The sequence below is a fragment of the Micropterus salmoides genome, unplaced genomic scaffold (assembly GCF_014851395.1).
Source record: "Micropterus salmoides isolate LMB-PRFRI ecotype aquatic unplaced genomic scaffold, ASM1485139v1 Ms_hic_scaffold_7, whole genome shotgun sequence".
Classification (NCBI taxonomy): domain Eukaryota; kingdom Metazoa; phylum Chordata; class Actinopteri; order Centrarchiformes; family Centrarchidae; genus Micropterus; species Micropterus salmoides.
The window spans coordinates 8315428-8341376 of record NW_024044459.1 but is presented as its reverse complement, the minus strand read 5'-3'; the positions used below and the strand labels follow the sequence as shown (position 1 = coordinate 8341376).

The window sequence follows — 25949 nt, the reverse complement described above, 5'->3', positions numbered from 1 at the left end:
AAAGTGAAAAGTCTCAAACCCAAATTTCTGAGATTTTTTGTTTGAATGGACTGATTCCTCACATACTCATTTACTTGTTGTGTTATTCCATTTTACTTTATTATTCTTTTTTATGTTCTTATTATTACCGTATAATCATTGCCTTGACTGTCAAGCTGCATGTCTGTCATCCATTTCTTGTTGTTAATACAGATGTTAAACGATTTGGAAGGGGGATTTTTCTAGGAGCCTTTGAATGCAGCATAAGTTGCAGTTTAGACAGGCTTTGCAGCGCTTTTCTGCTGTCATGGCTGTTGTTGAACGCAGCTGCCACAGTCTCGTTTATTCTGTGTTCTCTCTATATATACACGCTACAAACACTAATCAAAAACGTAGAACGGCTCTGGCAGTAAGATGATATTCTTTATCAAAGTGAGCAATGATTTTCAGTATCGCATTACGCCAGTGGTGAAAGTAGTAGGCCTACTCACACCTTTTACTTGGAAATACAAGTAAAAGTCTCGCATTCACATTTTTTATTTTAGTAAATGTACAAAAGTATAGTGAAGTTAAAGTAGGCTATGTAACATGGTGTTACAAGTAAAAGTATTCGTTATGCATAATAACCTGTTTTAGAATAATGCATATCACGGGTAATCTGGGCCACCTAAACTAAAGTGTGTTAACTGAGCTATTTTCCCCTATTTCCAGGGAAAACGCCTTAAATAATACTAAAATGAATCAGGAATAACTCATCAACCATTTGGCCTCGATAAATAATTGGTCACCTTTGATAGGTCAGAAGCTAAGGAATAGCCTACAAATCAACTGTAAATTAACCTATTTATTTTGCTATTAAATAGTAAATTTAGATGCAATAAAGGACAATATGACATTTTCATCCTCGCCTGGTATAAAATGTGTATTCTAACAGCAATATGACCATCAAAACCATCATCAAACTCATTATAATGCAACTGAATATCTTCTAATACAATACAACTGTAACTGTAAATCTGAGGAAAAGAAACTGATATACAACAGTTATGGCACAATTTTTCAAAAATATACCAGGCGAATGTCCATGTTTTGGCCATATTTACTGTTTATATGTTCACTTTTATTGGGAGTTTTCTTCACTATTTCTTCACTACTAAACACTATTTCTGTCCAAGCAACCACGTTTCAAATGACATCAAGCTTCCAAAACTTTGAAATATTGATAAAAACAGTGAATATTCATCAACATTAGCATACATTCCCAGTAGCTAGCTAATGTGAGCTAGCCCTTCATCTTACCATGTAAGATACAGTATCTCTTCCACATTCACTTATATTCAGCGTTCTGTCATACATAAATTAAGGTGATTAAGGCTTTATTTCATGTTTTGTTGATCAGGTAACACTTCTCTACTTTCATACCTGTTTCTTCAGGAAAAAAAGTCAAGAGAGATTAAATGATCCACAAATAATTACAAAAATCTGATAAGAAACAGACTAGACAGAAACGTGGTTTAGTTAATATTTTAATAAAATAATGTACAACATAATGTCGCCAGTGACTTGCTACTTGAAACCCAGTGAAAGAAAACACCACTTAATAATCACAGGTCACCTAAAGACCAACAAACATTCTGAAATCCTGATTTCATCATTATAAATAAACATTAAAACATTAATATTTACTGTAGTTACTCTCATTCACGTAAAACACACAGCAGCCAGGGAATATACAGCCTGTTATTGTCGCAGATTAATGAAACAGCCATCGTAATGTTGATTGGGTTGATTAATCTGTTAAGGAATCAAAAGAAATTTACTGAAATTAAGCCAAATGGAAAACACAGAATTAGACTTTAACACTTTTTCTTTTCGTTCCAGATCTGTGTCACAAAACACGATAATATTTTCTGTTGTTGGGCAGCCGCAGGCGGTGTAATACCTTAATAAATATACACAGAGACCAGTAGACAGAGTATGAGTGTGTGGACGCTGTACACTTGTGTGTTAGGAGTAGAAGGTGAGGACACTCTGTTGGTTCCCCCGGACCAGCAGCAGAGGTGGGAGGTCTTTGGACAGAGTTTCCAGCCAGCACATGTAGAGGGCGCTCGACACCGTACCCTTCCTGGCCAAAGGCATGCTCCTGTAGACAGACAGAGAGAGAGATGTATGTGCATACTGAGGAGAGAATAACAGTGCAGAAAATACACTCTTTACAAACATTATATTTATCATTAGGTTATCTTTGTTTTTTGAAACCTAAATATTATGCTAGGAGTACTGATTCAAACCAGTTCACTGTGTCACTGTGCAGTGATGGAATATACATTTACTCCAGTATTACTTCAACTTTTACTTTACTACATCTGAAAGGGAAATATTGTAATTTACTTCACTTATCTGACAGCTTTAGTGACTTTTCAAATTAAGAGTTTTGCACACAAAAAACTTTATACAATATAGTTTTGTTTTAAACGAAACTACCCAACAAGTACAGCTGAAACGACAAGTTAAACGAGAGAAAAGAAACGGAAATGCATAGGAGGAAACGCGATGCTAGCAAGCTGGCCAATCACAGTACAATTACATTTTAATCAGCAATTAGTGAGTAAAATAAAACCCACAATGATAAACTAGTTAGTTAGTAATGGCATAAAGAGGAAAAACTATTGATGGTTTAATCAGGGAACACAAGTCTGAAGTTCTTACATGACGATGAGTTTTGCTGAGCTGGAGTGTTCCTTCAGCAGCTCATTCAGTCTGATCTGACGGTTGGTCTGAAACACACAGCACGGTGACATTAACCTTCCTGCGTTTAACAGTTTCAACATGGCAGTGTGAATGGTCAGAGCTGATATGTTTGTAGTACAGTATGGACCTTGGCCCTGTACAGCTCCAGTTCGTTGTCAGTGATCCTCCAGGGTTCCTGGGCCTTCAGCCTCTCTGCGGCTTCCTGCTCCATGTCATCTTCCTTCAGCCTGTACGGCTCGATCAGCTCCTTGAAACTCAGCTTACTGCAAAACCAGATGTCACTTACATTATCTGCTTTAACCCCTCCGCTGTAACTGTGCTGTAGCGCGCTCCTAATCAGCAGTCATTTCAAGGTTATAGTTGCATTTTAAACATTTTCAAACCACTTCATTTCATTTTCATTTTTAAAGTTGCTATGTGTAGAATTTGACATTGTTCAATGTTGACAACACCTTGTGGTTCGGTTCAAAGGATCTGAGATGCATTTTTTACACAACTGAGGCGGCTCCTGTTTGGTGAGTCCCAGCTGACATTGGGCGAAAGGCGGGGTACACCCTGGACAGGTCGCCAGTCCATCGCAGCCTTTTAGTGTATGTGTGCTAAATAATACATTCACAGGTGAATGTTGAGTGTCTTATAAATTTACTATGTTTTATGGTCAAGTTTGTGTTTGAATGAAAATCAATCACGATAAATTTAAGTGAACTATGGGATTGAGCTGAGGGAGACTCCACCAGAGTCATACTTGTGTTTCTTGGGTTTGGTGTTGATGTCTCCGAGGACGTGGATGTCAGAGAAGTCGATCCTGAACCTGCTGAGCAGTGTGGCCATCCTGACGGGACACACACACACACACACACACACACACATAGTGATAAACATACAGGATTGTAGAGACTAAAAACATGCAGGTTAGTTAGGATGAAAACTGTTTGTAGAGTAAATAAGATCAAAGCTCATACAACTCACACTCGACGGTCGTGGTCGATGCGGTTGATCTTCCCGCCGATGAAGACACGGATCCTGCAGTCGCCCCACTTGCTCCCATTGGTCAGCAGGAAGGGAATCAGCAGAGTCAGACCTGCAAACACAAACACTTTCTCACTTTAGATAGATAGATTCTTTATTGTCCTGTTCCAAGGACATTTGCTGTCACAGTCTGCACAGAGCTTCACGTAAATACACCACAAAATAACTACATGAAGGACATCATACTATATCCACATTTATACACACATAACACACGACAGCTATTACTTTGCTGATAAAAAAGTAATGTTTAATTTTAATTTTTATCTAAGAATCCAAATCTGCTTTATTTTCCTGTTCGAACACATTCAAAAATTTGGTTTTAAGCTCTCAAAGTTACACACAGAACAATTTACAGGAAGGTAGAAACAGACATAAACATAGTACTATTATCTACATACAAGTAGGTGAAAATAGTTTTATGTGTACATATATGATGATGCACTTTATTATATTTTATTATTTAATCTCTATATCCAAGAATATCCAAATCTAAATAATCATCAGTCAGCAGTAAAGGTGTTTTGCTTTTGAGGAAGGTTCAGTGACACAGAAGAGACAGGAGCTGAATCTGTCATGTGACTGAAGAGAGATCAAATCTAATTTTAAATCAAGCCTTGTCCATTGTAAAACAGTCATATTCATGTGCCTTTGCCTTGTTGTTAGTTTTTTAACTGCTGAACACTGTCTGGTATCTACAGACACTCAGATATACAGTATTAAGTTAGAAAGAAAATCAGAGACTTTGTTTCAAGATGGTCTAGAGCCAAGCTTTGCTGTGTAGCCCTCTTCAGTCTATTAAACATAAAAACTGACCTCCATCATCAAACAGCCACCAGACATCTATGGTTCCCTTGCCCTGTTTCTTCTTAAACTGCTGGCTGGTCTCCAACAGACGCTGGTCGGTCAGACTCAGAGGAGATTTGGTCTCTGTAGCATATGACATCACATAATGGGAAATGACAAAAGGTAGCATTTAGAACCTCTGTTCTCTGTCTTCAAAGCTGCCTGATTAATATGTTGTCTACTGATTCAAGCTCAGCTAGCAGTTAGCCTCTGCTTTGTGTTAAACTAGGCTAAAGGCGCGCTGGGCTTATCTCTGGTATGAGTAAAACACATTTTTATCTTATAACACAGGACGGGAAGGCTTAAGAAGCAGGCGAGTGTTCACAGTGTGCCGTGATGACTAAACCTCCTTCTTCCTCTTTTCCTCCTTCACCTCTCATGATGAGCGGGCTGCTCTGGTTGCTGGTGGTTTTGGAAGGACAGGAATCCGAGTCTGAGTCTTTAGCCAGACTGACAGAAACCACCACCTCCTTGCTGCCAATTGGTGGCTTCTCGTGGGGCGACAGTAGCTCATCTACAGGGACAAACAGGGAGATAGATACAGTACATGCAGTAGGTGGATACACAGAAATACAGGAAAAGACAAATGTAAACCTTGTCCCTGGATGTGAGAGATATCCAGTCCATCCTGCAGCCTAAGGATCACTACCCCAAACTGCAGGTCAAAGGCGTCGCTGGAAGATAGAACAGATAATTAAACTCAAAACGTCACTGCACAACAAAGTTTATAGATGGAATGTAAATGTATTTTCTAAGAAAGTGTCTTCCAATTTAGTCTGTGATAATTTAAGAATTCAAAATCTGAATTTGTTTTACACTACTTTTAGGGACGTTACAGTCAATTTTGTATTAACATACTTCAAGGTTTTTTGTTCTCCTTCATTTTGCATAATTTACTGTGCCCTCTTGATATTCTGAGTGTGCTGAAAGTCGAAACTTAATCGTTCAATCAGTCGAAACTTCTTCATGCTTGAATCTTCTGAGATTTTCAGTAAAAAACAGGGAAGCTACTAAACAACTAACTAAACATCTTTTTCAGTTTCAGTGGATTTACCATTAAGGCTTGAATCCGTGTGCTTGAATATGTGTTTTCTCAGAAACAAGTGACAGAAACAATCAAAGCGGGTCACATTGTTGTCAGCCACAGATGGAGTGGATATGCTAGGAGACAGTACAGCAGAACAGTGTCTGCAAACAGCGTCTTTCTCAGACACTTTAAAATGCTTTCATACTGCGAACATGTCAATGTAAAAGTTTATTCAGCCTTTTGAATTACTAGGCCGAACACCGAAAGTGCTTTCTTTATTCTTTTCGGCCGATTAATTTCGGTTGCCAAATATTCGGTGCATCCCTATAATACATTATGTGGCTCTTATTTTTAAATTATTACAAAACAAGCTTTTCAAATGTAACATGCAAAACACAGACAATTTAAAATGTTCAGTTAAATGATCATGCAAAATTGTACTTAAACTTTTTTCTCTTAAACATTTTTGGAGATCTTTGTTTTCTAAATAAACTTATACTTCCAAATTAAAAATGTAAATAAATTGGGTTTCCGAAACAAAAACATACTACATACATATGCACCAGAAACTGTTGGATAAACTGGTGTTAGGCAGGTGTTTCCGTTGCTGCTCTCCCTGTATAAGTTACTTGAGGTTGTCTTGCCCCAAGTTGTGTTTCACAGGCTAAACATACATTCTGGCAGACTTCTGAAGACACTCAAACATGGAACAAATCCCAGACTCAAAAAAGTGCTTTTGTAAAACGTTAGTAGCTCTTGTTAAAAGACTCGTCCTTACTGTATAGTGTTGATATAAATCTCCACATCTCTCATGTCTGCATCACTCCAGTTGTTCTTGAAACCCATGACCAAAGTGTTGGGCTTCAGACGACCCAAACCGACAGCCTGAAGATCAGACAACAGAGATGTGACAAACTTCTAACAATGCATACAGAGAATAAGCAAGTTGCTTTAATAATGGAAGTTTGGTATGAAATAAAGCCAGACAGGGTTCATATTACCCCATTAAAACAAAAACAAAACAAACATAAGTAAGAAAAACAACACAATCAAAATAATAATAGGGAACATAATGATTAAATAATGAGATGCACAGAAAATTAAGTAATTCTGACACTGAAAATAGGTGGTGGTGCAGTGGTTAGCACTGTTGCCTCATAGCAAGAAGGTTGGGGGTTCGAGCCCTGGTTCTCTTGGGCCTTTCTGTGTGGAGTTTGCATGTTCTCTCTGGGTGCTCCTGCTTTTTCCCACCGTCCAAAGACATGCGGGCTAGGTTAATTGATGACTCTAAATTGTCCTTAGGTGTGAGTGTGACTGGTTGTTTGTCTATGTGTGGCCCTGCGGTGGACTGGCGACCTGTCCAGGGTGTACCCTGCCTTTCGCCCAATGTCAACTGGGATACGCAGGATAAGCGTTTGATGGATGGATGGATGACACCGAAAATGAAATCTTCAGTGTTTAATATAAAGGAGGTGCGTGTATGCGAAGAAGTGTTAATATTCGGAAACAGGTCACAAAAGCAAACGTTTGGAGTCATTTAGTTCATGGATCATTGATGTCTCTGGTTTGAATTTCCAGAGCAGCTACATAAAACTGGAAAATGAAAGTGAAGAAGCACCAATGACTAAGTTAAGAACAGCATGGAAACCTGCTCTCACGCCCACATTGAAGTCATTTGAATAATTAATGAGATATCCATATGTACCTGACAGACAAATTCCAGAGGAAAAGACAGGTTTGTAGTTAAATTTCCAGCCAAACAGTCATACCTGCAGGAGGAACTGGGCCCCATGCCGCAGGTTTTCGGCAAAAACAGGAATGTAGAAGGCCCTGATCCGTTTTTTGTTAAGCCAACGCTGGCAGCGAGAGCGATCCTGGTACAACTCCTTAACGTTTGGCCGACGGGACACCTGGACCAGGAGAGAGACCCAGGCAATGATAAGACAAGACAATGGGTTGTTCGACTGTCCTAAGACAGGGTGAGATGTTTCTGGAAACATCACGTACCGTCCTGACGTGAGCGCAGACCATGAGGCCGACGTTCTTGGTGAAAGAATTAACCAGTTGAAGCAGAGCAGGGCGAGAGTTTGGATAGCCAGCCAGCACCAAACACTGCGGTCTGTAAACACGGAATTCAATCACTTAGACACTTTCTTAATTTTGTGTTTGACCAAAGTATCCTAATCACTAAATTCTGGTAACATTTATTTTTAAAAGGGAAAATTTGGCTGCTGCATTTACCCAAAAAAAGAATTCTAAAACTCTCCCAGGCTCATTTAATTATTCTACAGTATTGTTCCACTGTTAGTCACTACACACTGCTGGATTCTTTTATCTAAATAATCATTAAACAGCATCAATGAATACAGATTTTAGCATTGCATAGCATAACAGCATAGCAGGTTCTGAGTTGGTATAAAACCCCCAACAGTGTCATGTCTGAAACAAGATTCTAACCCTCGAACTCACCTGAAGTTTTTGACGTGGTCCTCGATGCCAGTGAGGTTCAGACAGTGAGTCAGAGCCTGGTTGTAGATCAGGGCCTGAGTGGACGAACCCCAGTTCACATCTACAGGAAACAGCACACACACATCAGTAAGAGCAGTGTAGACAAGTGAACATTAGTGACATGGGGTGATGATGCTGAATGTCTATAAAGTGGAATAAAAAAGACAGGCATTACTCCGACTGAGTTATTAATCCCCTAAGAAGAGATCTTCCTGTTGACTTTAATACTGACTTTCTTGGCAGCCAGCCTCTAATGGCCATTAAAGGAATGCATTTTAGGGCACTTTGTTTTTGGCTTCCACATTGATGGCACTTCATATCAACTGCCTGCCTGAATTCAAGCAGAAACAAGTGGTTGGTCTCTGATCTGTTTTCTTGTTAGCAGTTGGTAAAGACACAATGTGCTGTTCTTACCAGGTTTTTTGTAGCTGACATAGATGTAGAGAGCAAGGACGATGAGCAGAGTGACCAGAGCTGCCCACCAGTTGATGACAAACATCACCACGCAGCACAGGATCGCCCCAGCAAGGGACACCCACTTGTTGTAGTACTTGAAGCTGGGACGCCACCCTTTGTTGAGAGACGAGAATGAAACAAAAGGCCAAGCTAGCAGGACGGCAAAACATCACAACGCAAATATTAACAGACCCCGATACGAGCACAAATGTTTAACAAACGCATTGCTATTTTTAATAACCAGTTTTACAACAGGTCATGTTATGCTTTTTGGCTTTTTCCCTCTCCTTTGTTGAGTTATATATCTTTTTTGTACATGTAATAGGTTTGCAAAGTGAAAAAGTCCTCGATTGTAGTCCTTCCTTTTCTTCCATCATCTTGGTCATTATGTAACACGCCCTCAAAAACACTGGTGGAGAAACACACTGAGCTGCAGCACACACAGTGACAAGGCATCCGCTTGCTGCCTCCCCTCACCAACACCCTCCCTACCAAACAGATACCCTCCAGACAGTGAATGGTAAAGTTGTAACAGTGATTTAGAGACACAGATAAAATGTTACTATGAAAGATAAATTTGTTTAATTCAGATTAATAACTTACCACTCTGAAACATCTAGGTTGCGAAGCTAGTTCGAGAGCATGGCCTACAGCTGAACTGAAGCCGTGGCTAATGGCTGAAACAGCTTTGTTTTGGATCACTCTATCTTGCTTGTCAGGACCCGCCCTACTCTCCTTCTGATTAGCTAACAGTCCTTAACTAGGTAACGCGCATGTTCAACTCGAAACAAATATCAAGTAAAATTGAGATGCTTTACTCCGTAGATTAAACAGGATAAGAAGAGGTTTTTCAGCAATGTGCATTATGACAAAAATATGGTGAAGCTACTCTGGTACAACCCGTAAATAAAATTATGAACCTGAAAATCGGCATAATATGACAACTTTAATGCAAATGTTTCCCAAAGCCTTGATGGAGGCAGAAGTGATTCAATGGTTGAATTAAACACAATTGCTAGTTAGCTTTGCAGGCCTGTTCAAACTATCCGTACAAGTATGCTAGCAAGTAAGGTGAATACTTTTAAGTTTTTTCTTATGTGTACATTTTGCTGTAAAGACTGGAGGTTCTTTGGCTTCGAGCTTTGAGAATATACTTGTTAACAATAAAGTTGTACAGTATTAAACAACCTAGTCTTTACACATATCGGCAAAGCTGGCCAAGTAGCTGGTCACTCCGAAAATTCAGGACTCATGCAGGTGTTGTCATATGAAGGAAACAGGCATTAGGTTGTCTTTCAGCAATGACACCTCTATACTTTGTTGTTTGTGTTACCTTGATGGACAAGAGAAGATAAGAAATACCTTATTATGCCTGGAAGTTGAGGATTACCCGACTATTAAATTTACTACTAGGTACATGCATGTACATGCAAGTATCAAAGCATAGGCAAATTGAGCAGAAATTGACATCTTGAAGTCAGAACCTAATGTAACCAAGTCAAGTCAGAATTTAAAAAGAAACATCCTGTACCACAAATGAAAGCTACTTTTAATATGATACAGTTTGTCATGTTCATCTGTGATATAATATATAAACATTAGATACCGTATCAAAGGCAAGGCAAAGTCAACTCAAACATCACTACAACCTAATATAAGGCAAGTCTAAAGCAAATGTCATCATTTATCAATATTTAGTTTCCAGAGTTTACCTGGAGAGTTGGCCAGGGAGGCGTGGAAGACGGAGAAGTTAATGAGAGCGTATGAGGCCAGGAAGAAGTTTGAGATGATGGGGGCAATGATGTTCAACTCGGCTAACAGACAACAACAGACAGGTTCATTATTCAAGACCAGTTGTTCGTTCTGTTTCTTCAGTTGCAGCTTTAGCTACAGTAAAAGTTTACATTAAAGCAGCAGCACAAAGCAGCTTACCAATGAGGATGAAGGCGAGGCCAATGCAGAAGGTCAGGACGTAACCACGGAGAGGCTCGTTATTCTTCCCATAACCCTTCGCAAACACAATCAGCCCTGGATAGATGTTGTCCTTGCACAGAGCCTAGAATCACAACAGCTTTTAGTCATTCTTTAATTTCATTTGTGAAGCTGATAGTTTGTTACTTCAGTTGTTCAGAGAGAGATTTGAAACATTGACTTTGAGAGAAAAACATTTGCTAACTGTTGCATCAGGCTCGGGATGAAAAAACTGACTGTGTGGTACTTAAGTTAATTCTACATAATAAAAATGTTGATCTACCATAATGTAAGATGTAAAATGTAATTCTTGATCTTGGAAGTTGATGTATGACAAAAGTTTTTTTTTTTTAAATCTTAACTCCAGATCGACATACATAGCTCCTTCTTGTGCTTTCAACCACACGTTATGCTCTTCATCTGTGAGGGCACTTGAGCCATCTAAATGACAACTGAGCAGTCTTCATCCATTGATTAGGGACATGAGATGCAATTGAAAGCTATGAGAAAACCTAGTAAGTGGATGTTCAGTTCAGTTTTGTCTCAAATCACAATGTATTTCAAATTTTAAAAAGTCATTGGCACACAAATAACCATTCATTACTCATTCAGTCAGTATTTCTGTTGCTAATGTTTTGACTGATAAGGTCAATTTAAAGTTTTTGTCAAAGGCTCAGGCTCTACTTGTGTAGTGATGTTGGTGTTGGTTATCTAGAAATAAAAGTAGCTGATGTCTTACCTGGAAGACTTTGGGTGCGCTGACCAGCGAGGCCAGAGCAGAGGATAGAGTGGCTGAAAAAATCCCTGCAGTGATCAGAGGACCAAAGCCGGACACCAGACTCATCACCTAGACAAAAGATAGACAGACACACACACACACACCTTTAGGTTTACACTGACCAATTAAACTACCCTCAGTTTGTAAACTAGTCACATGACTGAAGTTTATTAGGTAGAGTTGTGAAGACATCCTGCCAGGTAAGAGGTTATAGGATCTTGTTTGGGTGTGTGAGTCCAGTCTTTCTTAGAATTGTATTTAGTGTTGTGTCTGGGACAGAATGTGTCACAATCTGCCCCACAAGGACTTGTGTGTTGTTGTTCGATATCACGATCGTCGCAGCTTTCTCAGAATGGGACAGCAGTTCTGAGATTTTGAAAGTCGTGTGTTTTGTTTGTAGCAGTGTACGCAACAAGTTAAGAAGCATTCGTTCTTGTTTGTTCATAAACAAGCTGAATATGAAAAGGATGGTCTCATAACAAAATATTTGTATTACTGACTTCAGTGAAGGACAGACAACAGCTCTGTTCTCAAGCATCAATACCTTCCAACACAACGTGACGTCTGTTAGCATGTAAGAGGAGAAACACACACAGACGTAAGATTTATTTGTTTTAGTGAACCAGAGATTATAATAAAACAAGAGCAAGTGTTTCTGTCAGTGGCAATGGACGAGATTGTGCAACATGTGAGCGATATCAGTGTCAGTGAGCTGTGTGTGTGTGTGTGTGTGTGTGTGTGTGTAGGTGGATACTGTCAATGCTCTCATTCAGCTGTGGCTCCAACCAGTGAGAACCTTGTGACTCAAAACAATTCACTATTATCACTGCTGCACTTTGTTTGGGAACAGCTCCGTCTCACTCTCTCACACACACACACACACACACACACACACAAACAGTGCAGGCATTTACGACCACATGCAGAGAAACAGGATCAGAGCAGCAGTCTGACACGATTCACGCTCCTGTTAAACAACCACCCCAGAATCTGCAGGTGTTTTTTTATATCCTTTGAGAATATAGATTAAGGAAAACATTTGATACCATGCACAACTAACTTTTAAAAACTCATACAAACGAATGAATGTGACAGAAAAGCTAAAACAAAAAGGTTCTTAATATAAACAACAGAAACAGTAAATATAATGACTAATGAGAGAAATAATCACAAATAAAGAGGAGACAAAGAAATTGCAATAATGAAATCACACCACGAGGGAATGAAGTTGGGTGGGGTGTAATGTATCTTGCTATAGCTAGATCAAACTGCTTTGTGGAGTGTTGATGTGTGTCGACGATGGGAAATAGGGCAGTGTTGTATCCTGACGCAGCATCGGCGCCAACGTGTAGGCTTCGATAGAAAACTATTGCTGTGGGCGTTCAATGCACGTCACATTCTGTCAGTGTGTGTTGGCCTTTATGTAACACACATTCCTGAGCTTGTCTAAGTTTTGTTTTTGTTATTGAGTAAACAATGAACCTGATTGGCCGTCATATCCACATTACAAATTATAATTTCTTGAAATGTTCTTTTGTGTTAATATCTACTGAAAGCATCAATATCCATTTTGGCCTAGTGGTTAACACCATAGACTGTATGGTTAAGACATGTACCTTATACTGTTTTTTTTTAGTACTAAATGGATCCAGTGTATCTTATCTGAAAATCCCCTAAACCATCAATTTATACATTCACTCTGTGTATAATGGAGCCACACTGCTTAATTAGGATCAACATAATTCCAATAATATCTACCCCTGAGCTGAGTGTCAGTTACCTGGAAGTCATTCATCAGGCCGTACTGACAGCCTCCCTCCTTGCAGATGGAGAAGTCATAGCCCAGTGTGCAGGCGGCATCGGTACAGTTCACTGTGTCGCTAACCGTGTCGTTGTGGTCACCGGTGGCATCCCGGACAATGCAGGAACCTGCAGGAGGAGAAAATTAACAAACACACTGACATATTGTAATAACGGAGCCAAATCATGGAGATTTAGTTCACCTGGTCTGCTTGTTGCAGTGAACCAGTCACTCTCTTAGCCCTCTCTTTTGGTTTGTTAAATGTAATGTTAAATTTGGTTTGGTTGCTGCACTATTTATCATCCCCACAGAACTTTCATACTCATTGATGTATCACACACGCCACTGATTTTGCACATACCCATCTTAGCGCTTTTTTCACTATTGTTTGTGATTTATTTTCTTCTTTTTTAATTTGATAAAAAAAGTACCTACAAAGATACACCTATTGTCTCTGTCCTGAAACCAGTTGAGCCTACCAGGCAACTTTAGTGTGCAATTAGGGCTGTCCCAGACTAAGGATTTACATAGTTGAATCAGAGTCCTCAAGTCCTGCCTATAGTCGACTAATAGTCGAATCATGTGTGTTTTTGTGCAGGGCGATCCGAAAGTCCCGTGAGTCCCAACTCCGCACAACACCAGTGAAGCTGGGGCTCCGTCTCTTCAGCAAGTGTTCCTCTTCTGCTACTGCCTACTCTCTACACCTATGCGCACTGATGACCCAGGGTTAGAGCTGCAATTTTGGATTTATTCACACACAAAAACATTTATTGAAAGCTTTTTTCGTTAACGTTGAAATGTATATTGTAATCGGCTGTATATTAACTTATTGTGAGAAAACTGGTAGTTCTGTGTAAAATCAGACGTTGAGCACCCCCATATCGCCAAAATGGCATGATCCTTATTTCGCTGCGAAGCTTCGACTCTGAGACTGACAGTCGAATCAGGCTCCGTCCATCGAAGCACCAAATCTTCGACTATTCGGGGTCAGCCCTATGTGCATATGTGTAGAACAACACTATTCTTTATCCATTATCAGTAATAATAATTTCCTTTTCAATCTGTTTCTTTTAGTAGGATCAAGAAGTTGCAAAGGTATAACATAATACATCTCTTCATGTTTGGTAGATATTTGACTTAAACTGTACATCATATAATGTAATATAAATCTGACCTTTAGAGCAGTGGTTCTTAACCTGGGGGTCGGGACCCCCACGGGGGTGCACGGGGGTGCAAAAAATGCGAAATATTTTCAACTTCAAAAAGGGGTTGGACTGCCAGAAAGGTTAAGCACCCCTGCTTTAGAGAATTCAAAACGTATTGTTAAATATTATAGTATCTCAGACATGTTTGAGAATCAATGTCATCGCAAGCATAGCATCACTGTTGTGCCTCAGTTTTCAATGACACAACTTGTGCAACTCGTAAAAAGCTTTAGGCAACACAAGTCTACATGAATCAGAGATTTATCAGACGAGCCACAAACACCTACAAATCTAGGAAAACTGACTTAAGTATTAAACTTAATCATATTACCTGCAGAGATGGCAATAGCCACGTAGGTGATTCCTGTGATGAGGATGGCCAGCAGGGTACCTTTAGGGATCGCTGACTGAGGGTCCTAAAGATGGAGACATGATGTGATCCAAATTTATTGTCTACTGAGCTTATTATCAAGCTGAAAGCATTTTTCTCTGACCTCTTCTGTTATAGTAATAGTAATTGTGAGAAAGCCCGTGGTTGACTGATACTGTTCTCTGTTGATCACATGAGAGCTGAGTCGGAGTGGTTACCATATGTTAATTATAGCTATAGAAGTGCTAGCTTTGGCCAGGGACATGTGCTCTTGTTGACTTTGCGTGAATGCCAGAAAGTGAGAAATGGATAATAATTACGGTTTAACTTACATCTAAACGCTACATGTAGCATTGAATCCTGAAGCAATAAATTACAGTATTATTACAGACCTATTTTGAGTTGATTTCATCTGTACATCTGTAGTATATTGCGAGATTTGTATAGCACTTTTCATACAAATGCAGCATCACCGTAGACTTTAGTTGGGCCTTATGTAGTCTGAAACAAGTCCATGAAGTGATTTGAAAATTATGCAAATTACCATAAAATCAATACTATAGTTTACAGGCAGCTTGTGGAGAAATTTTAGTATGAGGATCCTGGCTGCAGTGTTTTGATTGTAAATAAGAGTGTAAATGAGTTTTTCACAGTTAACCAGAGACAAAAATGGTGTGACCCTGGCAATGTTCTTTAAGTGGTAACAGCAATCAAAAGAGGTATTTTTGAGGTATGTCACTGATTCCTGAAGAGCAATTTACAAGAACAGGGCTCAGATCATCACATGAAGCAGCAATATAGAGTTGTGTGTCATCTACATATCAGTTGAAACAGATGCCATGTTTACAGGTAATAGAACCTAATGGCAGCATGTCAAGAAAAAACTAAAAACTAAAAATGGGGGCTTAGGACTGATCCCTGGGGCAAACCACAAGAAATATTTACTGATTCTAAACAGAACTTCCCAAGGGAAACAACCTCTAAAGTAAGATGAAAATGAGTCAAGAACTGTGTCAGTAACCCCAATCCAAAGTTTTGAATCTCACATCTGTGTAGTGAAATCTGATTAAGTGTACTAACCACTAACCACAAGACCTAATGTAAGATGCGGCATGTAAAACTCACAGTGAGGTCTCCAGAGATGTTGGCTCCAGCCAGGATCCCAGTGGCTGCAGGGAAGAAAATGGCAAACACAGAGAAGAACGTTTCCTCGTCTCTGAAGTCTGGACCCAGGTTCTCTAAGAAGATTGCAGCTGTTGGAGGTGAGAAGACACTGCAAATGTTAGCTCATAGAAGAGACCAAAACATTAGATAAAACAAAGAGGGTACAGACTGACTTTGGTAGCCAAAGAATCCTTTGGGCTCTTTGCTTTCTACTGAAATGAAGCTTCCTATGAAGTAGTTAAAGATGGCTCCCAGCAGGATCACCAGGAGGACAATTTGAGCCTGATTTATAGAGAGACAGAGAGCAAAAAAAAGAGATGTGGACAGAGGTATAAGTAAGACACACCTAGCAAAAACATTTGCTGCTTAAATTAAATCTGGGTAGCTACTTTTCACCTGGAGAGAATCATTGATCCGTGTCCTGATCTCATCTGTGAGGTTGTACTTAGGCACATTGGTCCTTTGAGCTAAATGCTAATGCCAACATGCTCACACTGACAAAGCTAAGATGCTGATGTTTAGCAGGTATAATGTTTATCATGTTTACGATTTTAGTATAGCTTTTTAGAATGCTAACATATCCTCATTTGCTTTAAACACAAAGCACAGATGAGGCTGATGCGAATATGATTTGTTATGCAGGTATTTGGTCATAAACTGATGTATTGGACTCATTGAAATTTTGATGTAATGATGGGATAACATGAAACATAAGAGGATCATCAACGTTATTACAATTCATCCTGAGGGGACCATGAGTGTCAGAACCAAATTTCATGACAATCCATTTAGTATTGTGAAGATTTTCACTAAAAACTACTAATGTTACCCCTAACCAAGGGACATCTGAGACAGCGTTGCAATCCCTACAGCCATGCTGTTGGTATGGCTAAAAACACAAATTGTACTTTTGTCATTTACATCTTCACTCTTCAGTTGCATTGTGGATATACAGTCATGATGTTTTTTTTGTTACGGTGTTTTATTGCGATTGTTAATTTCTGGAACTGTTTTTAACCCCTTGTTGTTGTAGCACTTTGAGATTTCCCTGAAATGTAAAGTGCATTATAAATAAAATTTATTATTATTATTATTATTATGTTTTCATATCATTTGCACACCACAGAAGTCGACAGCTCTGCAACTCTCAAATGTCACTTAGCTGCCCTGGGGAACAGCCACTGAGAAGCTTGAAGCTTATTTCCATACAATATTATAGAAAAATACAACAATATGCAAAATATCTGCAGTATCATTAGTTTTCTTTACACAACAATTTCTGTTTGACTTTGATGCATCTACATACTTGCTAGCAGGAAAGAGAGAAGGGTGTTTTCTGCCCACCAGTATGGCAGCTGGTAGAGGCTATAAGGTCACCTAAAACGTTTACTATGAGAATCATTTCTTTGAGATGTCAGCAGAGGATTTGTCGTTGTCAACTGTTTTCTGTGATATTTTGGATCCATAGTCCTACCTTGGCTTCCCACTCCATGCCAGCTACAGAGATTCCCAGCAGCAGAATGACTGTCAGACACCCGACGATGCGAATGTCATTTAGCTGATCAGTCATCAAAGCATCAACATCCTACGACCAATAACCAAACCAGGAACAAGGGCAAAATCAAAATCAGTGCTTGATAGACAAAGAAACAGACAGATGTTTGAATGGTTATACAAAGTATTCCTCACATTAAGCATCTCAACGACTGTCTCTGCGAAGCCTACGACATACATGGCCACAGCCACGGCATTGGCAAAAGCAAAGATGAGACCGATGGAGCCTCCGAACTCTGGCCCCAGGCTCCTGGAGATCAGGTAGTACGCTCCTCCTGGACAGGAGTAATTCATGGTATTAATCATTGTTTCAGCATGAACACTGGGGGCTTTCATTTTCTTTTATTTGAAGTGTGCTAGTAAAATAACTTTCAAAGGCTATTGACTCACTGTAAACATTGGTACTGTATTGGTAGGTTTTCTTAAAACCTCCTGACTTGGTGCAGCTGGAGTTACTGTTATTACATCAAATGTGAGTTATCATGTAATTGAAGCTTAAAATCTAAATGTTTTACTCTGAAAGGCAGTTGTTAAATGCAAGTGTTTTTACATCCTGAGTATTGTCTTTTTAATGGACCCTATGTATTTCGGGAAAACTCAGCGATAAACTAAAAATATCCTCACTAATCAGATAACCTTTTACAAAATAAAAGTTTCTCTACAGTTGCAGTCTCACCTCCTCGTACAAAGCCGTTGGTTGCTATGGCAGAGGTAGACAGACCAGTGATTGTGGTGACCAGAGTGGCCATCAGAATGATAGCAATGGTCAGTCCTATTAAACAAATGAAAACAATCCAGACCAAACAGTGAAGTTAGATAGTTTGATAGTTAGTTAGAAGAGTTTAATGAGACAACTGTGATTAATCACAACTCCGAACCAACAGATTAATTAAATATTTCAAGTAGCAAACTGTACCCCTAGCAAGCAAGCTAACCCAACTTTTATCTATAGTTCATGGGACATCTACTACACCCATGATCTTCAAGAGTACAAACAGATAAATCGTCATGTTTTAAGCTAGCTTCCTGGCTAAGGCAAAATAACTGTCACAAATCTTTGTGTGTTGGTCAGGTATACCTTGGATGTCACAGCAGGAATTGAACTCAGGTACCACACATCAAAGGTATGTGTCTGATCCACTGCATCATCACCACCCCTACTGATTTTACCTACCGATTCCAGCCTGTCCAACAATCCAAGACATTCGGATAAAGAGCATCACACCCCAGATATTCAGCATGCAGCGGATCTGCAACACACACGCACACGGTAAAACTTGCTTGTATCCCCAGATTGGAGAGGAGTCCTACAATGTGCTTAATAAAACTAAAATGGAAAAACAGGATGTGGTCCTGATCACATGTATTTGACCAGATCACATCACAGGGAAAAACAGAGGAATGTTCTTTTACCATTTCTGCATGTACATAACACTAACCAAGACTCCTTTGACCCAACCAAACTTGACAGTTCCTCCTTTCGCCTCCTTAGCTGCCAAGGCCGCTGCAGCCTCCTCAGCTGCTGATGGCTCTTCTCCATTGGCCAGACCATCCTCAAATGGCTCCTGACAACCAGTCACAGCCAAGATGGTAAAAAGTGAAGGGCAAAGAGGTGAGTAACAGAGAAAATGTACAGGAGCTGAAACAAAAAGTTGCTTAATCAATTTGTTGATCAACATTCATAAAAATGAACACCACAGGTTTGAAAATCAATTTTGTTTATTTGATTAATCAAATAAAGTTTGTCTTTATAAAAAGTTGAATTTTAATTACAAGTTCAGTATAGAAATATGGTTGTTTTTGGCTTACTTTTGAATTATAAATAATGGATTTTGAATAAAAATGTTTTATCAATTTTTGAAATGCTGGCTTTGATAACTTAATTAGTATTTGCCATTTTTTTGACACTTTAAAAATGAACTTTACGTTTAACCAACATTTAGAAAAGTGCTGACTTTAAACTTTAATAATCTTCACCATTTCTTCATCTAAACCATCAACCTGCCTCCTAGACCCTGACCCAACTAGGCTGCTTAGTAAAGTTTTACCCTTAGTTAGCATTTTACTAGATATGATCAATCTGTCTTTGTCTTTATTAACAGGCTATGTACTACAGCCATTTTTAATTAAACCTCTAAAAAGAAGACTCTTGATCCAGACGTTTAGCTATCTATAGACCAATATCTAACTTTCCTTATCTCTGAAAAAGCAGTCGCAAATCAGTTGTGTGACTATGACCATGATAACAGTTTATTTGAGGATTTTCAGTCAGGATTTAGTGCATCATAGCATAGAGATAGCACTGCTGAAAATTCCTAATGACCTTCTGACTGCATCAGACAAAGGACTCTGTACTAGTCTTGATAGATCTTAGTGCTGCATTCAACACCACTGACCATCACATCCAATTACAGAGACTGGAATATTCAATTGGCATGAAAGGAACCACTCTTAGCTGGTTTAAGTCAGATTTATCAGATCGATCATAGTTTGTACATGCTAACAATGAACCCTACATACACGGCAAAGTTAGTCACGAAGTTCCACAAAGATCTGTGCTGGGACCAATCCTGTTCACCTTATATATGCTTCCTTTAGGCAATTTTATCAGAACACTTTAATTGTTATGCAGATGACACTCAATTATATCCATTGCTCAAGTGAGGTGAAACCAGTCAGCTAAAATTCATCATGCCTTAAGGACATAAAAACCTGGATGACCTGTAATTTTCTGATGTTAAACTGAAGTTATTGTACTTGGCCCCAAACACCACAGAGACTCATTATCTAAAGATATAGTTACTCTGTATGGCATAGCCCTGACCTCCAGCACCACCCCAAGGAATCTTGGAGTTATTTTTGAACATCGTTGCTGTTCTTATACACATTCCCCAAATATTACGACAAGCTTTATCACGCTGATCATTTTCCTTCAACTCAGACACCCCTCCTTAATGTGAATCTGAACTTCTACCATCAAACTTGATTGTTAGGATGTTTAACAAAGACTAAAACTAATAAACTAAAACTTTCTCAGAGCTGCTTAAAGTGACTCCTTGTGCATGTAAATATTGTGGCATGTATGAAACATGTATAGCACAATATAAATATCATAAGGACTATTAGTTGTGCGACATTAATTGATCAAACAAATTTATTTAGCATCTGTCGATATGTAAGTGTTGATTTTAGCACCATTAAATGAAGGAAATGTAGTTTCTTCAACTGTATGATATGCTGAAAATGTCAGTTTGCACTTTGTGTTATTTCACCTTTGGAGTCATTGTAACAAGAGCTCAAACGTCATCCAATATCCTGCTGTCAGTATACTTTAACTGCTCACTACCAATATACAATGTACAATGTACGTCTATGTTACAGCTACCTAGTTCTATCAGGAGTGGCATGCCTGCAGGGTCATGAGAGGCAGCATTGTCTCTCTGTGTGTGTGTGTGTGTGTGTGTGTGTGTGTGTGTGTGTGTGTGTGTGTGTGTGTGTGTGTGTGTGTGTGTGTTGGGGTCATGCCTCCAGTGATGTCACTGAGCCCACTCAGAGTCTCTCAAATGGGAGTGAAGGGAATGTTTTCTGTTTGAGGCATCTGTTCACTGAGATAAACTGACTTCTGTCAGGTGGACAAGAAGGAAATGATGACTGCATATTAACTAAAATAGTTTATTTCTGTTTACCATTTTTATAATTGCTTCTATATTAATGTGTATTGTCTGCTACGTAGCAGAAGGGAGTTACAAACTCGATTTCACTCTATAACCTGTTGTATTGTGACAAAATAAATCTGCCTACTGCCTAAAACTGACTACCTCTTGTGGAAAACTAAATACTAAACAGTAAAATCAGCAGAATTTAAAAGACATTACATGTCAATCACTATAATATTCCTTCAAGTGTGTTTGTGCTATTTAGTGACATTTTATTGAACGTATGTCCTCCCATAAATGTCTGGGTATTATGGTGGACAACAAATTGAGCTGGCGCATCCAGGTTGACTTAATTTCCTTCAGAGACTTTGATTGTATGGTGTCCGTGCTGAGATTATGTTAACGTTTTACAAGGCTGTGATGGAAATCATGGTACAATATGGTATGGCTGCCTGGTTTGGCTCCCTTACTGTACAGACTAAATCAAGACTAATGAACATGACAAAAAGCACCATGAAAGTGATGGGCATGAATGAGCCACAGCAGACACTCCAGTCTATGTTTAAGTGTACTGTCGTTAGACAGGCTAACAATATTTTAGATGATCCTCCACATTTAAAATTCTCTGATTATGAGTTGTTGCCATCAGGAAGATAATTTAGAGCTAGCAGATGCAGACGTAATTTGACAGCCTTAATTAGCCTTCATAGGCAAGATGCTTCCCGCTTTTGTTTAGGCGCTGGGCAGTTCAGACGGGAAGCTAATCACATAGGTGGCTTGCTATCTGCAGCATTGGTTTTGGTGTCTGGTCAATGAAATCTGACAAGAAAACACACTGGTAATCCATCCATCCATCCATCGTCAACCGCTTATCCTACAGAGTCGTGGGGGGCTGGAGCCAATCTGACATTGGGAGCCAATCTGACAGGGCCACCCTGGACAGGTCGCCAATGATGTTATTATATATCATATAAATAAGCTGATTCTAATTATAAAATATCAGAAATAAGGTTCACAAATGTATTTTTAATGTAAATGGATGCGTATTTGCAATTTTGATGAAAAACAACATAGATGTTGTTACATTTATATAAAAACTGTTGACCTACATTTACAGTTTGTCATGTGTGACCTTCACTGCATTTCTGTGGGTTTCTTGAGACTCAAAGCATTTTTTTAAACGGGGAAATTATCAGTAGTCAGTAAGAATAGATTTAGAATAGACAATGTTTATTTTTTTAGGAAACTTCTGATGAGCTTGCCATTATTCCCTCCCTCCGTTACCTATAACCTGCCAACAGAACACGTAGCATCTGCTGCGCACGGCCACGCGTGAGAGATGACAACAAACACTGCAGCTGCTCCGCCATTCATCATAAACTTTGGCTTTAAAACTTCGTACAACAAGACCCAAACAAAGAAGCGCAGAACGCAAAATAATTTAGTGACCTGTGGTGAGTAAACACCACCAGCTCAGCATTGGTCATCTAACGTTAGCTTGCTTCTTGCTTTATCTCCGACCTACGGGAGGTTTACTCCGACTGTCGTTCGTCAGGAAAAGATGAATGAGCGTTTGTTTACTTGCCAAACTTGTGGTGGTCGATTAATGTAATTATTTATGTCCTGCTGGCTGCCATCACGTTAATTATTACCGTTGGCTGGAAAGAGGTTACAGGTTTATTGTTGATCATGTAAAGTTGTAGTTTTATTTAGTTATAACATTACACTGGTTTGAGAGTCTGCAGGGTGTGGTGACTTACAGTAGTTTATAAGCTGTCATTAACTGCATTGCACATTTCATGGTTGTGCTCTGTAAGTTAAATACAGGTTACAGCTTTATTGTTGATGATGTAACTTTACAGTTTTATTTAGTTAACTTTACACTGGGTTTGAGAGTCAACAGGGTTTGTTGACTTAGTTTATAAGCTTATAATAAGTCATTAATTGTAGAGGCATTGTACATTACGCTACATGGTTGTGCTCTGTAAGTTAAAAACAGGTTACAGCTTTATAGTTGACCATGTAACTTTACAGTTTTATTTAGTTAACGTTACACTGGGTTTAAGAGTCTGGGGAGTATGTTGACTTACAGTATTTAATAAGCCATCAATAATTGCACTGCACATTACATGGTTGTGATCTGTAAATGAAAAACACATTACAGTTACAGTAGCCTATTCCTTAAAGCTATGCAGTTTTATAAGCAACCTCTGGAACACAGCAGGTGATATAACATTTGTAATAAACACTAGAGACTTGAGACTTGACTTGGACTCTAGCTCAAAGACTTGAGACTTGACTTGGACTCTAGCTCAAAGACTTGTGAGCATCTCTGGTGGGTATGCAATGCTACATGATCACAAAAGCTGATTAACCCTCTTCTCAGTCCTATGTGCATGAATAGGTTTGATTGACAGCTCCCACACACTTATGTTCACACATGGCAAGCAGTCCTTCTGTGTGCATCCATTAATATTGGGACTGATCTGACTCCATACATTCCCCTTCAACCCTACCACACATGATTTCAGAATCTGCTTATCCACTATATTACTCAGCTGTATTATCATCACTGTTTGTGACTGTGTTTTCAAACTGAAAATCGTCCACACAGACAGACAGACACAAATCAGCTCTACGTGTGATTATGTTGTATCAAGTTCTGTAGAGTACTTTTTGTGTTATTATTTGTTGACGTTTGGCAACAACTGTTGGTGAAGTGGAGGTCTAAGTTCTGCAGTTTTGCCTGACTGATTAAACGTATTGTGTCTGCTGATGGTGTGAAACAAGACTGCCCATAATAGATAACATATGCTGTATGTTTTGTGAATGTTAAATGCTCTTATGCACTTTTAGACTGGACATTTGTATGTTGTAATGTTTTCCTTTACAATGCATTTTAGGCAAGTATCTCTTGAAAGAAATAATTTTGCTACTTTTCATGCAAGAAATAAAAGAGCTTCTTGCCTTAAAATGGTGTCATGTTCTAACTATTTTATTAGAAAAAATAATACATAGCCTACTTTTAGATCATCTTAAAGCCTATGTCAATACTGCTTCATTTTACTTAAATAAGTAGGCCTAGGTTGAAACCACTGATCGGGACAAGTACACTGAATGCAGGTTAATAAAATATTTAAACTTGCATTAAAACAAATAATACAGCTACAGCTATGTTGACTTACAGCAACCAATCAATGAGAGACTCACAATAATGACTTGGAACAATCATAAAATCAGTTTGATTTTACTTACTACTACTTACTTTACTTACTAAATTTTAAGGCAGCAATTAAACTTCAGTTATTAAGTTTTTATTACAGGGTGTTTAGTTGTGCGAGCTATTAGGCATAGGCCTACTAGCCTTTTCATAATATTTCAATTGTAACATGTTGCTTTTGTTGTGAAATATAGCGTGAAGTTATTTTACGTGATAAATGTAATGAAAACGGGGTTTATTGTTACTTTATCGAGTTCATCGTGCAGCTCCGAGAGCGTCGGTCTGGTCAGCTTCTCGCCGAAAGGCGCAGCAGTCTGCCGGTAGAAGTCGATGTTGGGCACTGCGTCTATGGTGTTGTGCCCGAAGGTCCTCATGTAGTAGGTGTTGGAGTGGGAGTCTGAGATGTGAGTATGTCCCGTGCCCGTTGAATGGAGGCTGACCGAGTCGCTCCTCGCCGTGTCCGGCTCGTGAGAGACATCAGGCGGGAGCCCGATGTCCATCGCGCTGCCCAGCGCGCCCGAATCCAGGAACCCCACCACCCTGAACCGGCCTTTGGACTCGTCAGGTGGCCTCGATCCGTCGGTGGAGGCCGGGGCAGGAACCGGTGCCGCTGTGGGCGGTGTGGATGATGCTTCTGTAACCACATCCACCTGGAAGCGGCTCTGAGAGGAGCCGCCGCTCTTCAAGGACGGTTTCTGCCCCGACATGTCCGTCCGGATAGACGATAAAACCCGTCCAAAACTAATGCACCGAGAGACAAACGGTTATCTTGAAATAAATACCTTCTCCAGAACCAATGACAGGCAGGAGCAACAGCGCCGCAGCATTTAGTAACAAGCAACCAGAGCGGACACACGCAACCGCAGACACTCAAAGAAAGTCATTAAACTGGAGTTCAAACTAAGATTTAGATACAAAAGTTGCAGAAACAGTCTGCAGTCCTCACGACAAAGATCTGTGCGTAAAGGACACCAACTCTGTCTCTTTTTCTCTCTGTATCTCTCTCAGTCTGTCTCTCCCTGTCTCTCTATATGTCCGTCCATCCATCCACGAGTTTGCGAGCGTATCATCCCCTCAGATGGCGACTCAAATGGTTTATTGTCATCTCTCTTTCTCTCTCTCCTCCTCTCGCTTGACTCTCGAGACATCCCAGAATGTCGAGAACACGGCGGAGAGGAGGAAGAAGAAGAAGAAATGATGGATCGGTGACCATTACGCACCAAACTTTGGCGCGCGTCCTGGTTCATTAAAGCCGAGAGAAAAGGAGTGGAGGAGACCCGAAACGATAAGAGGAAGCAACAGAGAAGTTACCTCATAAAGCCAATTTATTTTTCATTAGCGTTGGGGCAACTTGAATCCAACCCGGCTCAGATCCGGACGGGCCGCAGATCTGTCTTGGAGACCAACTTTTTCCAAAAGATAAAGAAATTTAATGATACTTCACATAAATAACAAAAAGAACTTTAAGGTGATTACATTACACCGTGTGTGTGTGTGTGTGTGTGTGTGTGTGTGTGTGGTAACATGAAACAAAGAGATTTGTCATCACTGCTGGTGACACACCGAGACATTCACACAGATGCCTGGATATGCACGCAGAGAGGCGAAGTGTATGTGCGCGCGAGCAGCAGCAA

The 25949-nt window shown here is 39.6% G+C and overlaps 1 protein-coding gene across 1 annotated transcript; it reads right to left on the bottom strand.

The window, feature by feature from the left end:
• Nucleotides 1–1488: 1488 nt before the first annotated feature.
• Nucleotides 1489–25475, bottom strand: LOC119891871 (solute carrier family 12 member 2-like). The gene is made up of 26 exons (XM_038703826.1): nucleotides 24561–25475; nucleotides 18879–19004; nucleotides 18614–18689; nucleotides 18116–18211; nucleotides 17575–17714; nucleotides 17360–17470; nucleotides 16059–16167; nucleotides 15847–15974; nucleotides 14683–14767; nucleotides 13126–13274; nucleotides 11307–11414; nucleotides 10529–10652; nucleotides 10309–10410; nucleotides 8555–8710; nucleotides 8102–8201; nucleotides 7640–7751; nucleotides 7402–7542; nucleotides 6411–6517; nucleotides 5200–5279; nucleotides 4979–5119; nucleotides 4576–4689; nucleotides 3700–3811; nucleotides 3476–3562; nucleotides 2858–2993; nucleotides 2689–2756; nucleotides 1489–2122 (listed from the first exon to the last, which is right to left on the bottom strand). The coding sequence occupies exons 1-26, from the start codon at nucleotides 25020–25022 to the stop codon at nucleotides 1987–1989; spliced, it is 3306 nt and encodes a 1101-aa protein (XP_038559754.1). The 5' UTR covers nucleotides 25023–25475; the 3' UTR covers nucleotides 1489–1986.
• Between the last annotated feature and the right edge of the window lie 474 nt (nucleotides 25476–25949).